This window comes from Mytilus californianus, unplaced genomic scaffold, assembly GCF_021869535.1.
Source record: "Mytilus californianus isolate M0D057914Y unplaced genomic scaffold, xbMytCali1.0.p SCAF_15, whole genome shotgun sequence".
Lineage (NCBI taxonomy): Eukaryota > Metazoa > Mollusca > Bivalvia > Mytilida > Mytilidae > Mytilus > Mytilus californianus.
The window spans coordinates 13,260,004-13,281,314 of NW_026262637.1; the positions used below are offsets into that span (position 1 = coordinate 13,260,004).

General features: G+C 32.7%; 1 protein-coding gene across 1 annotated transcript; it reads left to right on the forward strand.

The window, feature by feature from the left end:
• Nucleotides 1-78: 78 nt before the first annotated feature.
• LOC127725447 (ubiquitin-conjugating enzyme E2 J1-like) lies at nucleotides 79-19,654 on the forward strand. The gene is made up of 7 exons (XM_052232411.1): nucleotides 79-228; nucleotides 5,428-5,501; nucleotides 8,855-8,986; nucleotides 13,694-13,778; nucleotides 14,113-14,218; nucleotides 15,358-15,478; nucleotides 16,620-19,654. Exons 1-7 carry the CDS (start codon nucleotides 198-200, stop codon nucleotides 17,430-17,432), a joined length of 1,362 nt encoding a protein of 453 aa, XP_052088371.1. The 5' UTR covers nucleotides 79-197; the 3' UTR covers nucleotides 17,433-19,654.
• Nucleotides 19,655-21,311: the final 1,657 nt, after the last annotated feature.

A 21,311-nucleotide genomic window follows, 5' to 3' on the forward strand; every position in this document is an offset into this window, starting at 1 on the left:
AAGATCCACAAAATGAAACCTTTCATCTCATTCGTCAATGAAAAAGTCATCACTCAATCAAAATTTAGATAACAAATCCATTTGTTCACTTTGTTTATGTTTCATCTTGTCAGATATTTTGCCACGTCTGTCTTAACAAATTCATCCTCTTTTCTTGCATTGAAACGTTAATTCATTGCAAAATCCTTTCAACAACCATGAAAGCTATGTACAGTATGCGAAGTCCAGGTAAAAACATTGAAATATTGTAGGAGTGAAAGACACACCCTTAATTTTGCATCAGCCTTTTATCAAATTATTTTTTCTGCAGTCTCAGCCAATAAAAAAATTCAATCTATCTGTATCTGTATCTGTATAATACTGGAAATGAACTCAAATATTACTGAGTAAAACTTAACCAGGAAGTGTGTGTGTGCCACTGATGTAACTAGTCGCGCGATATAACTGCCTTAAAACTTTCCACAGTTTTACAGTTCACGGCAGTATTTGGTAGTAAGTTCCAATCAATGTTAGTTTGTGGAAAAAAAGAATGTTTATAAATGTCAGTATTTGCTGATAAAAACTTTATTTGTTTGACGTTTGAAGTTCATGAAGTTCTGGATGGTCTAGTATTAAATTCTATGCGATGTTCAGCATGTTCAGTGGGGATGGCTACCAGGTGGTTCACTATTTTGTACAGTAGTACCAGACGTTGTTCTCGTCTTCTTTCCACAAGAGGTTTCCATCCAAGGTCCTTCATCATGGAGGTGACACTACTAGAACGTCTTAGTATAGTCTTTACAAACGAACCTAGCTGCTCTTCGTTGTATGCTCTCTATGCGGTGAATGTCTTTCTGTAGATATGGGTCCCATACAGTGCCTGAGTAATCCAAGACAGAACGAACAAGAGAGATGTAGGCGGTTTCCTTAAAATGTTTGTTGCAGTGTTTAAGGTTCCTTCTGATAAATTCCAGTGTAGAATTAGCTTTGTTGCAGAATTTGTTAACGTGAGATGACCATTTCAAATTATCGCTAATGATTACACCTGAGTATGGATTTTCACTGACTTGCTCTAAGACGTGATTACTTAGTGTATAGCTGTGTATGAGCGGGGACCTGCTACGGTGAACATGGTGAATTGACATGACATATCATTTACTGGCATTAAAACTCATACCCCAGTCCTTTGCCCAGTTGTCTAATTAGTCGAGATCTTTCTGTATTTGGAGTTAGTCCTGTGGTGTGTTGATGGTATTATACAGGAGGCAGTCGTCTGCAAACAGACGTACTTGTGATTTTACACAGAGCGGCAAGTCATTAATATGACATAGAAAAAGAAGGGGACCGAGGACAGTTCCTTGGGGCACCCCTGAGATGACAGAACAAGATGAAGAAAATTCTCCTTCGACAATAACTCGCTGGTGACATTGCATTAGGAATGATTTAATCCATGCATTTGTATTACCATCAATTCCATAGTTCTTTAATTTGTGTAAGAGTTTTCGATGAGGCACTGTGTCGAATGCCTTACTAAACATGCTAAAGTCCAGTATGGTTAAATCGATTTGCTTCTTGGCATCAAAAGATTTCATGATGTCATGCATAGTAATAAGAAGTTGACCTTTGCAGGAATGGCCACTACGGAAGCCATGTTGAAGTGAGGTAAGTATATTGTGTGCTTCCAGGTGTTTCAGGATATGCTTGCAAACTATGTGTTCAAGGAGTTTACAGCAAACACAGGTGAGTGATACAGGTCGGTAATTTGCCGCTGTATGTCTATCTCCTTTTTTGTCGAGCCTGCGACTTTTGTCGCAGAAAGCTCGACATAGGGATAGCGATCCGGCGGCGGCGGCGGCGGCGGCTACGGCGGCGGCGGCGGCGGCGTTAGCTAACTTCTTAAAAGCTTTATATTTTAGAAGATGGAAGACCTGGATGCTTCATACTTTGTATATGGATGCCTCATGTTACGAAGTTTCCGTCAGTCACATGTCCAATGTCCTTGACCTCATTTTCATGGTTCAGTGACTACTTGAAAAAAAAGTTCAGTTTTTTTGTAATGTTAAATTCTCTCTTATTATAAGTAATAGGATAACTATATTTGGTATGTGCGTACCTTGCAAGGTCCTCATGCCCGTCAGACAGTTTTCACTTGACCTCGACCTCATTTCATGGATCAGTGAACAAGGTTAAGTTTTCGTGGTCAAGTCCATATCTCAGATACTATAAGCAATAGGTCTAGTATATTCGGTGTATGGAAGGACTGTAAGGTGTACATGTCCAACTGGCAGGTGTCATCTGACCTTGACCTCATTTTCATGGTTCAGTGGTTATAGTTAAGTTTTTGTGTTTTGGTCTGTTTTTCTTATACTGTATGCAATAGGTCTACTATATTTGGTGTATGGAATGATTGTAAGGTGTACATGTCTAGCTGGCAGGTGTCATCTGACCTTGACCTCATTTTCATGGTTCAGTGGTCAAAGTTAAGTTTTTGAGTTTTGGTCTTTCTTTCTAATACTGCATGCAATAGGTCAGCTATATTTGGTGTATGGAATGATTGTAAGGTGTACATGTCTAGCTGGCAGGTGTCATCTTACCTTGACCTCATTTTCATGGTTCAGTGGTCAAAGTTAAGTTTTTGAGTTTTGGTCTTTTTTTCTAATACTATATGCAATAGTTCAACTATATTTGGTGTATGGAAATATTTTATGATCTATATGTCAGTCACGCAGGTTTTATTTGACCTTGACCTCATTTTCAAGGTTCATTGCTCAGTGTTAAGTTTTTGTGTTTTCGTCTGTTTTTCTTAAACTATAAGCAATAGGTCAACTATATTTGTTGTATGGAAGAATTGTTAGCTGTACATGCCTGCCTAGCATGGTTCATCTGACCTTGACCTCATTTTCATGGTTCATTGGTCAATGTTTAGTTTACTTGGTTAATGTTAAGTTTATGTGACAGTTGTAATAAAGCTTTATATTTAGGACTATCAACATAATATCAATGATTAGTAAAGAAGGCGAGACATTTCAGCGTGTGCACTCTTGTTAAATATTGGACTGATGTTAGCGTTTCTCCAGTCAGATGGAAGTGTACCTGAGTCTAGACTAAGCTGGAATATGTGACTCACTACTGGTGCTAATTCAATTGAGCATAGTTTTAATACTTTGTTTGCGATGCCGTCTGGTCCACTAGCTTTGTTGTTGTTTAAGTTTATCAATAGTTTTTCTACTCCTTGTACTTCATTTACTTCAATGTTAATGTTGTTCATTCTTCATTTGTACTTGGGTATTTTGATTCATGGGTCTGTGTGGTAGTTGGTCTGATGCGTTTTCCTTGGTGAAGACCAACTTAAATTGATCGTTATTAATTCTGCCTTAGATTTGCTGTCCTGATGTAAAATTCCATTTTTTTAATTCCAGCCACACCTACATGTATGTTGTCAGTACGTTTAGACTTTATGTATCGCCAAAAAGGTTTACTATTACTTTCCTCCAAAGCTGCGTCTAGTATTGTGTTGACATACTGCCAGTGAGCTTGTCATGCTTGTTGTACAGATTTCTGTGTAGCTCTTTTATGTTGTTTAAATTTTGCCCAGTCTTCGGGCTTTCCTGTATGTTTAGCTTTCTGAAACAGTTTGTGTTTTTTTTCCTAATTTTCTTTTTTACGCTGTTTGATAGCCAAGGTAGACTATGTCTCTTATTTGTTATTTTCCTTGGTACATTAAGATTGAGTGTTGTTTCTATACCGTTTTAAGGTTGGTCCACTTATCTTCAACAGAGGTGTTACTATTGATAATGTCCGCTCCAAATTTTATAGTGTCAGCTTTGATCTCCTCCCATTTTGCTTTCTTGTAAACGTATATTTCTCTTGGTTTTGATTTATTATATTGTGGTTTTAAATCTGTATCAAGAACAATCATGTTGTGATCTGATATTCCAGGTAGTGTGTTACATGACTTTACAAGACTTGTTTGGTTTGTAAGAAATAAGTCAAGGATGTTGTTTTTACTCGGCTTGGTTTAAGTTCTAGTTGTTCCATGCCAATTTAATTCTTCAATGAATTCAAGAAGTTCTTGGTCAGTCAGGGGTACTACTTGTACAAGTAATTTTTATTTACCTGAAGAAGTAAATATTAATATACTTATATAAGTAAATTTGTAGGATACTTATACAAGTGTATTTTATTTACTTGTATAGGTAAATTATTTTTTGGCTTAGTTATGTCCCTTAGACATTCAGATTTTTTTACTTATACAAGTAAAAAAGTCATCCTATCTTCTTTTCTTGAATTTCTTAGGACAAATCTTTGCTCTAATAGAATTTTTAATTGTCTGTCCATTGCAGATGTCTTTACTAATCATTTAAGTGTTATTTCATGGACAATGAAAATCTCATTTGTCTGTTATCTTAAGTACACTGCTCATTTACAAGCCCCCAAGGGGCAATTTTTGAAGGCCTTGCGCAAATACTTTAGATCTTTGCACAATTAGTTTCTTTGTTGAATTAATGAGATGAAACATTGAACTCTAATAAAAAATTATGAGCTAACCTGAGAAAAATTGTTAAAGGCATGTTTTTACATCTCAAAACTTGAGAATTTTTCGGGATTGTAAAAAAAAATTACTTATACAAGTAAATTTTTGAGAAAATTAAGGGGAAATTATTCAAACATTATAATTTACTTATACAAGTATATTATTATTTACTTCTTCAAGTACCGGTAAATAAAGATTACTTGTACAAGTAGTACCCCTGACTGTTGGTGATGTTTTACTTGTGCTTTTCCTGATTTGACTGTGTTGTTATTCCAGTCAATATGAGGAAGGTTGAAATCTCCTGCAAGTATAATAGGTTTATCTTTGCTGTTTTCACTCACATTTAGTACTGATGTTTTGACGTTATGCAGTGCGTCTATGCTTGCATTTGGTGGACGGTAGTAGGAACCAATTATGACGGATTTGGTTTTTTGTTTGTATTTCTGCCCATTATCATGATTGTAGTTCACAATCATTTTCACTGTTGTCAATTGCGGAAGTAGTGAATTTATCATGGACTGCAATGAATACGCCTCCCCCATTTTTGTTTCTGTCCTTGCGAAAAACATTTTTGTTGTACCCATTTGGAAAGATTTCTGCAGTTCGGTGCTCATTTGCTAACCATGATTCACACCCTATGATAACATCATCTGCATCTATGAGGATGACAGGGCTCTACACATTTTATATTCATTTGTAATATTTTTTAAAAATGAAACTTCGGTTTTCATTTTTTATTACCATTATCACGATTATTGTAATTATGTGAATACATGTACTTTCAATTTCAATTTGTTTTTCTGGTTACCTGAATATGCTGAATTAAGGTGGACTCCAAAGTGCATAAATGTATTTTGATTAACACTTTTGTGTTTTTGAAATACAATTTACATGTATTCACTTTATATTTCCAGCTGTGAAGAGACTGATGAAAGAAGCACAGGAGCTACGTGAGCCAACAGAACTGTATTTCACACAACCTTTAGAGGTATCAGAATCATAATAATACAAGGACTCTATAAGACCCTGTTTACACTTGTACAAACTTGAATCGATCTTTAAAAGACCAGTTGGCGTTTACCTTTGTACAAGCAAGATCGATCGAGATCAATCATATTTAACCCTTTCCCTTTCACACCGGTACAGCTTACCGGTGAAGCAAATTTTAAGATATTTTTTGGGCATTTAGTCTTGTTCCATCGTCATTTGCTGACGTACAGATATGGTTAAGGGCTCAAATCAATCCTCAGGATACCAGCAATATGATTGAATGTGCATCAAACTTCTATCATTATCAGTTCAAAGTCAATTCGCCTCTTACTGACATGTATTTATTCTGTAAAAACCTTTTTTTTTCTTCGAATTTTAAAGAATATTTTCAAAAAGAAGTGCATAGAAAACTATCCTTTTTGGGGGAATTATGACTTTTTTCAATAACTGTGCAGTGAGTTTTTGAAGAATGGTATTAAAATAATAGTTCTAACTTGTACACTAGTTAAAAATGTAATTTTTAGTGTACCAGCGCAAACACAAACTTGAAATGCGCTAAAAATCCGTAGTCATTTCTTAAAGATTTTATCGTAAAAGAGATAAAAATCACTAAAATGTCCTGAATTTTTTTAGCAAAGTTGAAATAGATGTAACAAAACATGGTTTCGTAAGTGTTTGGGTATGATAAAGTTGAAAACACTTTTGTTTAAATGAAGGAAAATGTATATGTCAATGGAAACAAGACAGATTAAGAACTGGATTCCTGCTATATTTGCGCAAAAACCATGCATTTGGCCATTTGGCATCAAAAATATATTATCTGAACACATAATTTCTAATAGAAAACAAGCTGGGTGAGGATCTTCATATGTTTTTTTTTTCACGTCTTGAGTAGTAGACTTAAGTACTTAAATTTCAATATATTCCTAACGATGCCAGTGGTGCAGGGGTATGCTGAACAAACCCAAGGCGGAAAGATCGCGTGTTCGATTCTCACTGCCGGAGGTTGAAAAATTATTTCCTATATTAAATGTAACTTAACTTAACTTTACTTTCAATTTCAAAAAGAAAAACCAACGAAATACTTATGTTTGTTTTTAAAAGAATGTGTGTGCCAAATTGCCCCCCCCCTTTTTTTTGCCCCCATTTACTTCCTCGGGTTCGGTCCAGGGTACGCCACATCAAGTTATCATTAGTAATTCAATGAATTTTCCCTTAGAAAAACAAAATTTAGGTTACTGCTTGACTGAAATCGATTTAGACAAAAAACTAGTGTCCGAGTTTGAAATTGGACGAAAAGAGCGTCTGAAATCAGTTACTTTGAATGTTACGGACATCGAGATTTCAAGGCATATAGCACGCATTTCCTCTTTTAATACCAATATGATAACTTGTATGTCTTTAACAGACTTGGGGCATTGTGTTTCCACCAAAACCTTACCCTATTAGCGCAACAATATGTCTCTACACGACTTTTGTCCCAAGGATTTCGTATTTTTTCACATTTTCTCCAAAAGTCACGTGACATTTCGAAACATCCCACGTGACCAAAAAAGGACGAATTATCTTTAAACGTAATTTTCTGAAATATTTGATCAATTATCATTCATATGAGCCCAACATGGCATGTGCATGACCATTGGTGCGAATGCAGTATTCAATTGAACTTTGATAGTGTCTTTTAGATAAGTAAAGGTCTAAAATGCCTGAAAGGGAAAGGGTTAATTATTACCTTATATTTCGTAAACAAATAATCCTAAAAATAGAATAGTATTAAAAGGAAATTCTGCATCACGCTCGGATTATCACACACTGCAAAATCATGGAGAAAATATTTTGCACATTGCAATTTCTTATGAATTTATTAATTATTTTTTTGGTTTATACATCACAGGTCATTAAACAAAGACATGTGTGTAGACAGTAAATATAGCTAAAAAACGAACGGTCAATGCGCTTGAAGATGAGGATTTGCAGCAAAGAAATAGAACTTATCGATTTAGAAGATAACTCTAAAACAGCGGAATCTATCATTTGTTTACTTTTCTTATTCATTGTTATTCCATCCATAATTTCAAACACGTGTGTTTTTGCCGCAATCGATCTAGGCGTTTATACTTGAAGAAAGATTGATTCAAATAAGATCGATCTTTTTAAAACCACCTCTGGTGGTGGACTTTTAAAGACCGATTGAAGATCAATCTTTCCCGTTTACATTAGACAAAAGAACGATTTTTTTACAAGTGTAAACAGGGTCTATGTAATATACATGTGTATACAACATTGACTGAAAGTTTTAGCATTTAATCAAAAGTCTGCTCTCTTGCCCCTTTCAAATTCATTACTCAATAAAGGAATGAGGTTGAATTGAAAATTCCACACTAAAATGAAAAATGTACACTTTAACATAATTTCAGTCAAGATTTTAGCTATTCTGACTTCAGTACTAAAATGTAATAAAACGTAAAAACACATTCAAATTATTGGACAACAACTGTCTTGGTACAGGCATTTGCTTACGTATACGTAGAAAATGGTGGATTAAAAACAATCTCAACATGGATTAAGGATGTTTACTCCTCTGTTTCAAAATAACAACCTTTTTAAAGACTGTTTTAAATTAAAAGTATACAAATAACAGAACTTTAAAAGCAGAACAAAATTAAAGGTCCATGTTCTTGTTTTTGAGATATTAACAATTAAAAATTGGGTGGGAAATGATTCTCTGTATATTTTTCATGCATTTAACATTGGCACCTTTTTTCTTTGAAAAAACAACAACAGAGATTTTATATGATTTTTAAAAATGGATTTTTAAACTAAAAGAATTAAAATTATGAAAAGAAAGGTAGGGATTATAGTGGGCAAAATGTGTACATGCATTAAATTCATTAATATATCTGACAAAACTTCAGACAATATTAGCAAACATCCTTAAGACAGAGTAATCAAGAGTAATTACTGTGGATTCATTATTTTTTGTTGGATTTCATGGGCACAGATGGACCACAAAATTAAATATTGAACGAATGACAAATTTTCTATAGGCTTGCATGCAGACTTCAGCGAAACTACGAAACTAAACATCCACAAACATGTAAGTTTTTCTTATTCCACGAAAATTAGTACCCACGAAAATAAATGAATCCACAGTAGTTGATTAACACAAACAATGATGATGACAATTGTTTACAGGACAATCAGAGGACCAGAAAACTCTGATTTTGATGGAGGATTAAATCATGGAAGAATAAAAAAACAAAAAAAAACAAGAGAACATACTTAAGATAGAATAACCTAGAATAATAACACAAAATAATGATGATGAAAATCTGTTTTACTTGTTTACAGGATAATTTATTTGAATGGCATTTTACTATTAGAGGACCAGAAAACTCTGATTTTGATGGAGGATTGTATCATGGTAGAATAATACTGCCTCCTGATTATCCAATGAAACCTCCAAATGTTATATTATTGACTGTAAGTACAAGGGTATTTAGCATGTTTAGCAATGAGTATACCGATATGTATAACATGTGTCCCTGCCTTATAAGATCCTTCTCAAGATAGGCCACAATTTTCATTGCATAACAGAATATATACATTTAACTGCAGATCATTCCAATAACATTGGGCTGATTGGCAAATTTCTTCTGCTTAGATCTTACATTTTGAATATTTACTATGCACTTTTAATGCTAAGCATAAAATGTAAAAATGCTTTTAAAGGAGTTCCAATATTTGAGCGTGGGGTGTGTTCTGTTTAAACATGTTAAAATGATAATGTTATGTGAAATACATAGAACTGAATACATAACGATATGTAGTTCTTTTAAGGGCATACGATACAGAAGAGATCCCTCGTTGATTTTTTCTTGAAATTTTGGTAGAAGGTCAATTTCGATGTGTACTTTTGAAATATGCAAAGAAAAATATACCTTCATGACTTACTTTTTGAGATAATTTGGTTTGAAATTTGCATATTTGAAGGGAAAACCCTGAAATTTCATAAAAAAGGACTTTTAAAGAAAGTTACAATACTTTTGAACGAACAGTCATAACTTAACCGGTTTTTTTGTAAAATGTTCCCTTGATCCATGGCATGACCATGCTGTAACAAGTTTAAGGTTAATAAAATTGTTGTTTTCTGAATTTACTTTACTATTAGTGAAATAAAGAAATTGACAATATTTTTGCGTCTATTCAGAAGTGCAGAAAAAAATCGATCGTTGATTTTTTCTTAAAATTTTGGCGGAGTGTTCTTTAAATATTACTTGATTGATTGCAAAAGAAAAAACTGGGGGTCCATGTGCTTGTTTTTTCAATAAAAGCAATAAACCTTGATTTTAATTGCAAACGGGACGTTTGCCCTTTAGGGCGCTAAACTACGTTGAAATAAGTTTTAATCGCAATAACGTCGTAAAATCATTCCCGCCGTTCATGATTACGCTGTAAAGTTCAGTGGTATAGCCAAGTTTTTTTTTTTCGAAAGCAATGATATTATTCATCAAAATTTTTAAAGCTGGTTACTCGTAAAATAGCATAAAATATTTGCCAAACCTTTATGAATTGTTACGAATCTTGGACATGTTGGATACAAAAAGTATTCTAGTAAATTACTTTTAGAAAAGAAATGTTCGGAAACATAAAAAGATAAATTTGATAAAAATAAATATTTCATAATCAAAATATAATAATAACAATAAAAATAAATGGGGAATGTGTCCATGGGACACAGATGATGCCCCCGCTTGCATAAAACGTTATAAAGGGATATAACTCAAGAACTGTAAAAGTGACGCTACCCAAATTTGTACTTGATCTGAGTTTTGCGGTAATAAGCATTGTGCATAAGATTCATAACATTTGGTTGAGGCAAACTAAAATTAGAGAACAGAAACAAATATTTCAGAAATTTTTCCATTTGTTAAGGGGCATAACTCTTGAACGGTAAAAGTGACCCCATCAAAATTCAAACTTGTCATGTCTTCTTTGACTGTCCATGACGTTAAAATACTAAATCCCTGGGATGTGTTTTAGTTGATTTTAGTCTCTGATGCATGATTTTTTATTATTAATTGTTTTGGCTTTAAACTAGCTGTCAGTAACTGCGAGTACTCTCAAATCGTACTTTCTTGTTTATTTGACCTGTTGATACTAATTGTATTGCTTTTTTGTTATTTAATGTTATTCAGGGTTATATCTGGTCTATATACCAGCTTTGATAAGTGTTTGGCATAACTATAAATTTTCACTTCGTACTATGAACATCAAAAATATTTACTTTGTAAAAATATTTCCTTTCTCCATTGGTACTATACACGTATACCTAACAACAAAATTATTTTCATTTACCTGTGTTTAAAGTTAGTGCAAATGGCTGATATTTTTGTTCGAGCATATTGTTTTTCTTTAATTGTTTAACATTTCTTACCGATATAACATGTTACTTTTATTATTCTTCCCTTAGTTTATTTATTTTGTATTTACATTGTGTCATAGGTCAAATTTATTTGTTCAGTGTATGTTCAATGGTGTTAATATGTCCTTTGATTGAGTTAAGCTATTTCAGTTGATATTTTATAGTGTCTTTCTATGTTGTGATGTTACACTATTGTTTCGGAAAAAGGGTGAAGGTTTGGTACCATTAAAACGTTTAAACCCGCTGCATTTGTTTGCACCTGTCCTAAGTCAGGAATCTGATGTTCAGTAGTTGTCGTTTGTTGATGTGGTTCATAAGTTTTTCTCGTTTCTCGTTTTTTATATAGATTAGACCGTTGGTTTTCCCGTTTGAATGGTTTTACACTAGTAATTTTTGGGGCCCTTTATAGCTTACTGTTCGGTGTGAGCCAAGGCTACGTGTTGAAGACCGTACTGTGACCTATAATGGTTTACTTTTATAAATTTTGACTTGGATGGAGAGTTGTCTCATTGGCACTCATACCACATCTTCTTATATCTATTGATCTGTGTTTTGTGGTAATAAGCATTGTGTATAAGTTTCATAACATTTGGTTGAGGCAAACTAAAGTTAGAGAACGGAAACGAAAAATTCAGCAATTTTTTCATTTGTAAAGGGGCATAACTCTAGAATGGTAAAAGTGACGCCACCAAAATTCAAACTTGATCTGTGTTTTGTGGTAATAAGCGTTGTGTATAAGTTTCATAACATTTGGTTGAAGCAAACTAAAGTTAGAGAACGGGAACCAATTTTGGGAAGTACGTACGTACAGACAGACAAGGGTAAAACTTAATTCCCCCTCCGCTACGGCGTTGGCATAAAAAATAATTTGCATCTCAGTCCGACATTAGTCCTTCAACTCATGCAGACAACACAGCTTGGGCATATTTTTAATTATTCAAAAGGTCCCAACATGACAAAATATGAAACAATTATCAAGTAAGTGGGATAATATAAAAGTAAGGACAGTTGGTATGATTGTCAATGAGACAACTATCAACCATATTTCAAATTACGAAGATAAACGCAATTATGGGTCACCGCACGGCCTTCACCAAAAAAAAAAGCCTCACTGTTTAGTCAGCTTTAAAAAGCCCCGACATGAAAATGTGAACAATTCAATCAAGAAAACTATCGGCCTACTATATAGGCATTATATGAACACAAAACCATACCCACATTAACTCGGGTCAGCTTAGAACTACTCTGAACATGTTCAAAAAGGTGTATATTTAGAGCTGTTTCGAGCAAATTCATGTCGTAATTGTCTCAATAAAGTCCATTACGGTGTAGTTTAACATTTCATAGGAAGTACAGCAGTCGGTATTAGATCATGAAATTGCATGATTTTGTATCAATAGATAAGTTGCCTAAGTTTATTTGTCTTCAGGGTATTTTTTTACCCCCGCAACTGAAAGTTGGGTGGCTTATTGGTTTACACCTGTCCGTCTGTCCGTCCGTCATTCCGTCTATAATACGGGGCTTATAACTGTGTCTTTTTTAAACTGACAGTTCTTTTTCATACACATATGTATTCCACTGGGTTAAATTCTAAAAATGCCGTTAAACTTTTTAAGGTACTTATTCAAAGTCAGGTGCAGTATGAGGCGTTGTCTTTATTAATCATGTTATTTTGTCATTTTGTTGATAGTCTCTGTTAAATTTATTTGCACAATTCTCCATACAGTTTTCCAAATGGTGTAGATATTATATATAGATCAAGACAGTACGTTAATATCTAAATTACATTTAATTACTTATTGGTCTTTTTGTTTAGTTGGGTTTCTGTCTCATCGACGTTCGACGTATCATTATTTGCATATCTGTTATTAATTTCCTATATGAAATAAAACATATCCAAGAGTATGAATGTGGATTTAATTTTTTTTTTTCACATTTCAAGTTAATACTGTTGACCTCAATATTAATGAATGAATATAACAATTTTCGTGATATGGCCGATTTTCTTGTCAGGTACTTTTTTTTCAAATTCGCGCAACCGGATTTGTGACGTCACTGGATTTTCCGCAAATGTGACTTCATTTAAAACGACGTCGCGAAATGTAATCGTTCTTATTAGAAACTTCGCGAAATTACAACGTTCTGATTAACAACGTCGCGAAAACAACACGAACAGTTTTGAAAACATTATTATCTGCCCCTGCTACTGTATCGTATTCCCTTAAAAGAACTACTAGCAGCTGCTTGTTAATTTTCAAAAAAAATACATATATTGACTAAATTAAACAGCAAGTCAGACAGGGGTAGTACTTGTTCTAGCAAGTTTAATTTTGTTGAATAGGTAACTTATTTTGAAGGTGAGTTATCTCCCATATTTTTTTCAGATTTTTTAAAACTTAAATGTAATAGTCACATTTGTTTTCTTATTGTTATACATTGCTCTAATAGACTGTTTAATTGTCTGTCCTTTATATTCATCTTTACTATATTTGGAAAAATGTAAAATGTTTTAATGAAGTTGTAATCTGAATGACACAATTAGATTTGTAAAACATTCTGCATTTTACTGATAGATGTATACACGTTGTACAGTCAATATTGCACTTTTACACCGACAATAGTAATTGAGGTCTGACTCAGGGTTCTTTATAACCCTCTATATTTTTTTTCATATATATATAAATTCAACATTTAACAATGTTTAAGTAATTTTTATTTAACACGATCAAGAAAAGCAGCTTATTTTATTTGATTGAATATTTCAGCCAAATGGGCGATTTGAAACTAATAAGAAGATATGTCTGAGTATATCTGGACATCATCCAGAGTCATGGCAACCATCTTGGTCTAGTAAGTAATAAGTTTTAAATTATATAGAAGTGTTATAAAGTTGAACGTTTGTCTTAGAACTTTTACTGCTGATGCTGAAAAACCTCTTATGCAAAATAGTTATATATTTTTTATATTCATATTCAATTTGACACTTTCTACCTGCAAGAACATTTTCATAAGATAAGAACACAATCATCAACCATCCTTATGATAAGTAAGATATGATCTGGTTTTCACTGTCCATCAAACCAAAAGGGAACAATAAATCTATCATGTCTAGGTTTAGATAACATGTCTAATTCTAATAATAAGATTTCACTGTAATTTACACATTGCTTTATTTTTTTAACAGTAAGGACTGCCTTATTAGCCATCATAGGTTTTATGCCTACACATGGAAGTGGTGCTATAGGATCATTGGATTACCCACCAGAGGAAAGAAAGAAATTAGCAAAAAGGTATATATAATTTGCCTGATTTATACATTACATGGAAAACATATGTTCAATAGGTATTAATACATTTCAGTAAGATTCTGAGAATGAAAAAAAATTGTGATGTGAAAATCTATTGTGCAAACAATACAAGATTACTTAGCAGAATGGGAGATAACTCATTCAAACATTCTGTCCTGAGGAAAGTCAGAATATAAAAGCTTAGTGTATGACACATATTTCTGTTTAAAAAAAGCTTTCCATCAGTTAAGCTCACAGCATTTTTTTAAATGCAACAAGGTTAGATAGCACTTGAGATATTCAAATATGTTATTTATCCCTATTATAGCTCTATCTTTTTTAAATCATTGGTTTTCCTGTTTGAATGGCTATTGAAGTTCAATGTACATCTAAATCTTCTTTTGAAAATAAGACTGTTTGAATAGTTTTACACTAGTCATTTTTGGGGCCCTTTATAGCTTGCTGTTCGGTGTGAACCAAGGCTCCGTGTTGAAGGTTGACTTTGACCTATAATGGTTTACTTTATCAAATTGTGACTTGGATGGAGAGTTATCTCATTGGCACTCATACCACATCTTCTTATATCTAAATATATGTATATATCAGACATTGCTTTAAAAAAACCTTAAGTGTCATAGGAATGAAACTGCACTGTCTTAAGCAAGGATCAGGAATTTTATCACACGATGTCTGTCATTTAAATAGGATTCAGATTATCATACATTACAGGAGTCATAGTTTTCAGGAAAAGCATTAATTGCAAACAGTAATTAGTGCTTAATCGAAATTAAAAAACCTGATCTCAATGAAATGACTGAAATTATTTCTGTACAATTTTTATTTGATAATCTAGACTAAATCCATGTTGCCATGTCAGTCATTGGTATTTCAGATAAGTTCTTGACTGACAATTATGATTGTTTCCATCATAAACATAGGGTGATGAAATGAAAAATCCACAACCTACAGCAAGATAAAGATTGCCTTTAATCATAGCTGAACATTTCCTACAGCAAGATGACGATTGCTTTTGATCATAGCAGAACACATTGATATGGCTATTAAAGTAAAAGACACAGATACTGTTTTATTGATTACTGCTTTTATTGTATTTTAAACTATTCAGTGAATTTATTTTTCAGAACATTAGACTGGAAGTGTGAGAACTGTGGCAATATAGCCGCCATCCTGAAACCAGTGACGGAGGCTTCTAAAGCGGCTAATGAAGAGGCTAAAGAATTAGCATCACAGATAAACTTTAGGGTACATATTACAAAACTATTATTCCATCCCAACTACAGATAAGCAGCTTTAAAACTTTAAGATACTAAAATATAAGACCTGAGGTTATTTAAATAGAGAGAAATAAGTCTTATCAAATAATAAAAAAGTTAGCAATATATCTTGAACTTATTATGACTTTGGTCTTACCAGTCACTACAAGGTCTTTGTTGATGAACTAAAAAGCTTAGACTTTATGATAAGGTTAAGATGTATATAGTATAATTGTTACTAGTATTCTGATATTCGTCACCATTGCAATAGAACATATTTACATTTCAGTCAGTATTAGTTGAGATTTTTCTGGTAAAAGGGAGATAATCTATTTTAACCAAGTTTCATTTCTCATAATGAGATTTACAAATGCATGATATACTGATACTTACTTATGTACAGTATAAATATAGCAAGTAAGTAAGTTAATGGCTCCAATATACTAAACAAAAAGTGATATAAGCCCTAAGTGGCTCTATAAAAGAACTATACATATACATGTACACAAGCACTGAATAAGCAAAAACTTAAAGCATGCAGCATAATAAAAAGCAATGATTTAGTTATAAAGTTAACAAAAACAAAATAAATAGCATAGCAAATGAATTAAGTACCTGAATCAGCACTGTAAGTAGCCAAAAAAATCTATGAAATTAATAGCTTATATCTTTGCAAAATATCAGTAATTACAAGCAAAACAAAATCAATCAGGAAGAAGGCAAAATCAAGATTCAAACCAAAATTTTTTTATGTTGGGAGAAGCTAGAAACAGATCAGCTGTGAGGCAGCACTGGTTTGAATTCGCATGCTTTACAATTACATTTTTGACAGCCACACCAGATGTCCCTTCTGCCATCTGAAGTTGATTGCATTAGAAGATTTTATTTAGTTTTTTCAGCTTTAACTATTAGGGAATATTATATTTGTTTATAAAAAGTTCAAAACTCATGGTTTGGATTATTTTCTTCTAAAAGAATAAAATTTTACTGCCATTTTGTTTTTGGTCTGGATACTGTAGGTAAGGATTGGTAAGATAAGAAAATCAGCTCTTTACTGAAAAAAGTTTGTATCAAATTGATTTACCATCTTTGATATTAATGTATATTGACAAGACTGTTTATATTTACAGGGTGAAAAATCAGCCTCAGACAACAAGCCTGCAGAGGAAACAGCTTCAAGTTCTACAGCCTCAGCACCAGTTACCACAGCTACAAGTTCTACAGCCTCCACACCTATAACTACTCCTCCAAATACACCTGTTTATCCAGCTTTTCCAAACATGCCTGCACAGTTTCCTTTCCCAGCATTTCCGTTTCCTCAACAATTTCCTAACATGGCAAACTCTCCACAACAACAGCAACAGCAGCAAGGATCAAATTTTGTACCCAGGTTTCCTTTTCCTCCAACATTTCTACCATCAATGTTTGCCCAAATGAGAATGTCTGCAGGAAATCCTTTTATTGCTGCAAATCAAACTTCTGGATTCCGAAGTCCTTTTCTGAATAACAGTGCTGCTCCTAATTCATTATCAAGTTCTCAGACAACAAATAATTCAGACAATACACCCAATACACAATCAGTGCCAAGCTCGAATGCAGGAGCAAATATAACCAGTTCAAATCCTGCCTCTGGTTTGGAGAATGATCAAATTGAAAGTTCTACAGCCTCATCTTTAGAAATAGATAGAGGTGAACAGGCTGTTGCTCCTCCTGCGACTGAATCAAACACAAGTACAGCTGGATTAAGACAAAGAAACATTGATTCTCACCCTGTACGTCCTCAGCAAGGTCCTAGTCATGTGCAGTATGCAGAACTTGAACCTGAACCAGAACATTCTGTATCAGTACTATCTACTATACTTATCGTTATATTATTGATAGGTATAGTTCTATTATTACTGAGGAGGCTTTACCTCCAAAGGATGTGGAGAATGCCATTTTGAGTGTTAATAGAAATCAAATATAATTGAGAATACTAGTATAATAAAACATGAAATCCTATTGTAAAGATTATACATGTTAAGCTTTTATGTTAAGCTTGTTTGTAATAATATTATCTTTTGGATACATTTAAGATTGGTCATTTGGGTGGATTATGAGTAATCATCATCATCATTATGTTTGTTTTCAATCACTGTGTAATATGTTATCAGCAATAGAAAGAAAAAAGCTCCATCTTGTATTTAAACCATTTTATTGATTGCAAAGACAAAAAGAATACGGTTGAACAAACCCTTTTTTGTTCATTTACTTACATTGTATTTTTAATCTTCTGTTGAGGGAAATCATCTTAACATGCTAAATGCCACAATCAAACAATGAAATCATAAAAATATGTTATGATAGTTTCTTGTCATCTTTCTTTTTTTCAAAATTACATGTGTCGAAATTGTTTATTGTTTTCAGCTACTTTTTATTGTACCTTTCTAATTTTTGCTGATGATACCTTTCCAATTTTATTTTCAGAGAAATTATGTTAATGTGCTTGTTTATCTTTTATCCTCTCTCTTTGACCATGTGGACACCTCTTTTCTATTCAAGCAAATGTAAGTTGCAATATGACAAGGTATGATTTTATTTACTACAAATTGACCAAGGATTAAGAATAAAGCAAAACAAGAGTTCTGTAAATCTTACAACTAATAATGTTCTAAAGACAGTATCCAGAGCAAAATTATGAATATTTTATGTTTCATTTTTCAATATTTTACTGACAAACAAACTATTTTTTGTAGTCAACATTACAATGGTCAAACCTTTGTGTAATGTATGAAAATTTTACAGAAGCCTTTCTATGATTGAGTGATATCATCGAAAGCAAAATTTTAATAATATACTGTAAATTCAGAAATTATTGCGAGGTTTTTATTATTGCGACAAATGCGACAGAGTTGTAAACGCAATAATTTAAACTCGCATTTTGAAATATTTTATATGAACTAAACAGGATTTTTCTCGAAATCGTAAAAATTAAAATCGCATTTAAGTCTAAAATGACAAAATCGCAATAATAAATGCACGCAATAATTTCTGAATTTACAGTATATAAAAAAAAATCTTTAAATTTAGTGCAAGATGGACTTTTGCAGTTAATATTTACATACTTCTAGGGTTAAATTTTCATATCAATAATTTTGTTCGACCTCCATGGAATATTAAAAAACTTGGACAGAAGCATCTTCATTAACAAAAAATAGCATTTGTAGATAAGAATTTTTTTTTTATTACATTTCAGTATATTACTGATAGTGGCTTTAATGTGTTGCCTGACAGAGAAGATTAGCGACAGAGAGAGCGAGCACTTCTGTGGTCTTAGTTGTCCACTTTATCATTCTGGTCAACTTTCAAATTCAGAAATAACAAATTATTTGGTATTTTTTGTACAGGAATTGATTGTTTTGCTTCCAAGATTTCATGGTTCTCAATATTTCTTTACCTTTAGCATTTCTTTTTGCACTTTAAACAAGTGAAAATATGTTAATTAACAAAGTAAGAAATAAGACAAAAAAATTAAATGATGAAATTGTCAAAACACTCAACTGTCTAAAATGGTGATAGAATTTACTTGTAACTTCATTAAAAAGGATTTTGATTGTTATGTTGTTCTTAACTGATGAGAGGGGCCTCAGTAGCTAAGTGGTCTAAGTAGTTTACAGTTTCTACTGTGTCACTAGCCTGTCAACACTGAATAGTGAGGTTGAACCCTGCAAGTCACAGGTGTATTCGACCTCAATCTTAATTGAATAGGATTACCGGTTTTCCTGTGTAGGGTCAGTGGTTCTCTCTGGCTCTCTGGCTTCCTCCATAAAAAAAACTGGCCTCCACAAAATAGTTAGAAGTGCTGAAAGTGGCATTAAACACCAAATAATTAATCAATCTTCACTGAAGTAGGCAGATGCTGTTTAGATAAGCCTTTAACTTGTTTGTTTTATTGATGTTTTTAAAAAATATATTATAGAATCATTGAAGTTAGAATCATATGACTAATATGAAATTGAAGTTTATCTTAATATGGAAGATTTAGCAGGCTTCAGTTGAAAAATGTCACATACAATGACAGATTTGAGTATATATAGTGCTTCTGAAAATGTTACCATGTGTTAATTTTGTTTTTATAATTGTTAAATTATTTTGGTTGTAACTTAAATAAAAGGTGAAAAGTAAATAGTTATTTTTCTTGAAGATTTGTTTTACTGGTTTGTGTTAATCAATGAAACATGAAAAGTCAATGTTCTTCAATTGAAATAAAGAAGGTAGTTATATATTTTTTTTTTTTAAATATTGATTGTTTATTATTTCCTTTTACTGTCTAATTGGTTTTCTTTATGGACATGGGAGGATTAAGAGCCTGAATTTTCTAGTCCCCTATATATGGCTGAAGACTGTATATTGCCCTCTAGATGTCTTTTGGTTATTCTCTTTGTTGGGTTGCTGTCTCATTGATGTAGCATATGTACTTTTTGGTCATAAATGGGTATTCTCTGTTCATAGTAATCTTGTAATCACCATGGATATTAAGTTAACTACCTAAATTTTAATAGTGATCTTTGTTGACTGGTTGACCATGGGGTTGTTTATACATTATAAGAAACCATAATGTACAAATGGACATCAATTGTGTATCAATTCATGCAAAAAATGATGGTTATCCTAATAAATATATCCTATAGTCAATCAAATATCTACCAGAACTTTAATTTTTGAACAGTTGATTGGATATGCATGACTTTGATGTGCCCTTTGAATCTCAATCTATTTTGGTGTTGCCAAATCTTGAACGTGACATGTAAAGATGTGGTATGAGTGCCAATGAGAAAACTCTCCATATGTATGCTGAATCAAACCTTTAGAATTTGGATATTGGGCCATACTAGGTAAAAGTCCAATTTCAGATTTTTGGAAAATGACGCAGTCAATTTTCCTATACCGCTTCCAGGGCCGCTTTCTGAACTTGGTTCCGTATTTTACATACTTATGTACTATACAGAATTTCATTCTTAACCTGTCCATATGTTTATTGTTATTAAATGGTATTTTGAGCTATCCCTTTGGTATATTTTTCATATTTATACAAGTTTTCGCTTTTATGTGCATGTCTTTACAATCTGTAAAAAAATCATAATATCCGTTTTTTCATGGTTTTGGACTTTTTACATACAAATGATAACCAATCGCTAGACAAAATAGTTCTTGAAAGAATGTCAACCTTTCTTGTCAGTTGAACTTTAAAATCATTAAAAAAATAATCAGAATCATCTTGAAATCCATACGAAAGATTATGCACTTTATCAAGATTTACGAAGTTTTTAAGAATCGAAAATTAGTAATATGGTTATACCCACGCAGTGCGTATGTATTTTGTTTACAAAGTTATAGCTGCAGACAGTTGAACGACAAACGCCTTACAATCTGACAGATAAAGGTCAATCTGTCGACTCAAAAAGTACCCGTAAGTAAAATGTTCACGCAAATAAACAGAGCCACCTAAATTTTTTTTCTTCGTTGTCTTTGAAAAGGATTTTCTGTTCTGTTGGAAATTAAAACATTAAATTAACTTAAACATAGAATAGTAAGTGTAGAAAACAAATTAAAAGATATATTTTTACATGACTGATTATTCATGATAGGCTGGCAATGTGCGCAATGTCCTTTAATCCAAAATTGAAAATAAGTTTGTTTATGTGGATTCCAATGTTTACATTTTTCCATCAAAACAAAAGCCAACACAATTTGTGTGTCCGCCCATGAATATGCAAATTAATTATTGTTTCGGGTAGCTTATATAATTACATTTACTGTTATATAAGTGGCTATAACGTTAC

Excerpts from the sequence above, each read along its gene's own strand:
- LOC127725447 (XM_052232411.1), top strand. The coding sequence starts at position 198 with ATGAAAGCTATGTACAGTATGCGAAGTCCAG. Across the intron at positions 229-5,427 it reads GTACAGTATGCGAAGTCCAG|CTGTGAAGAGACTGATGAAA; the intron begins GTAAAAACATTG and ends TTATATTTCCAG. Across the intron at positions 5,502-8,854 it reads ATTTCACACAACCTTTAGAG|GATAATTTATTTGAATGGCA; the intron begins GTATCAGAATCA and ends ACTTGTTTACAG.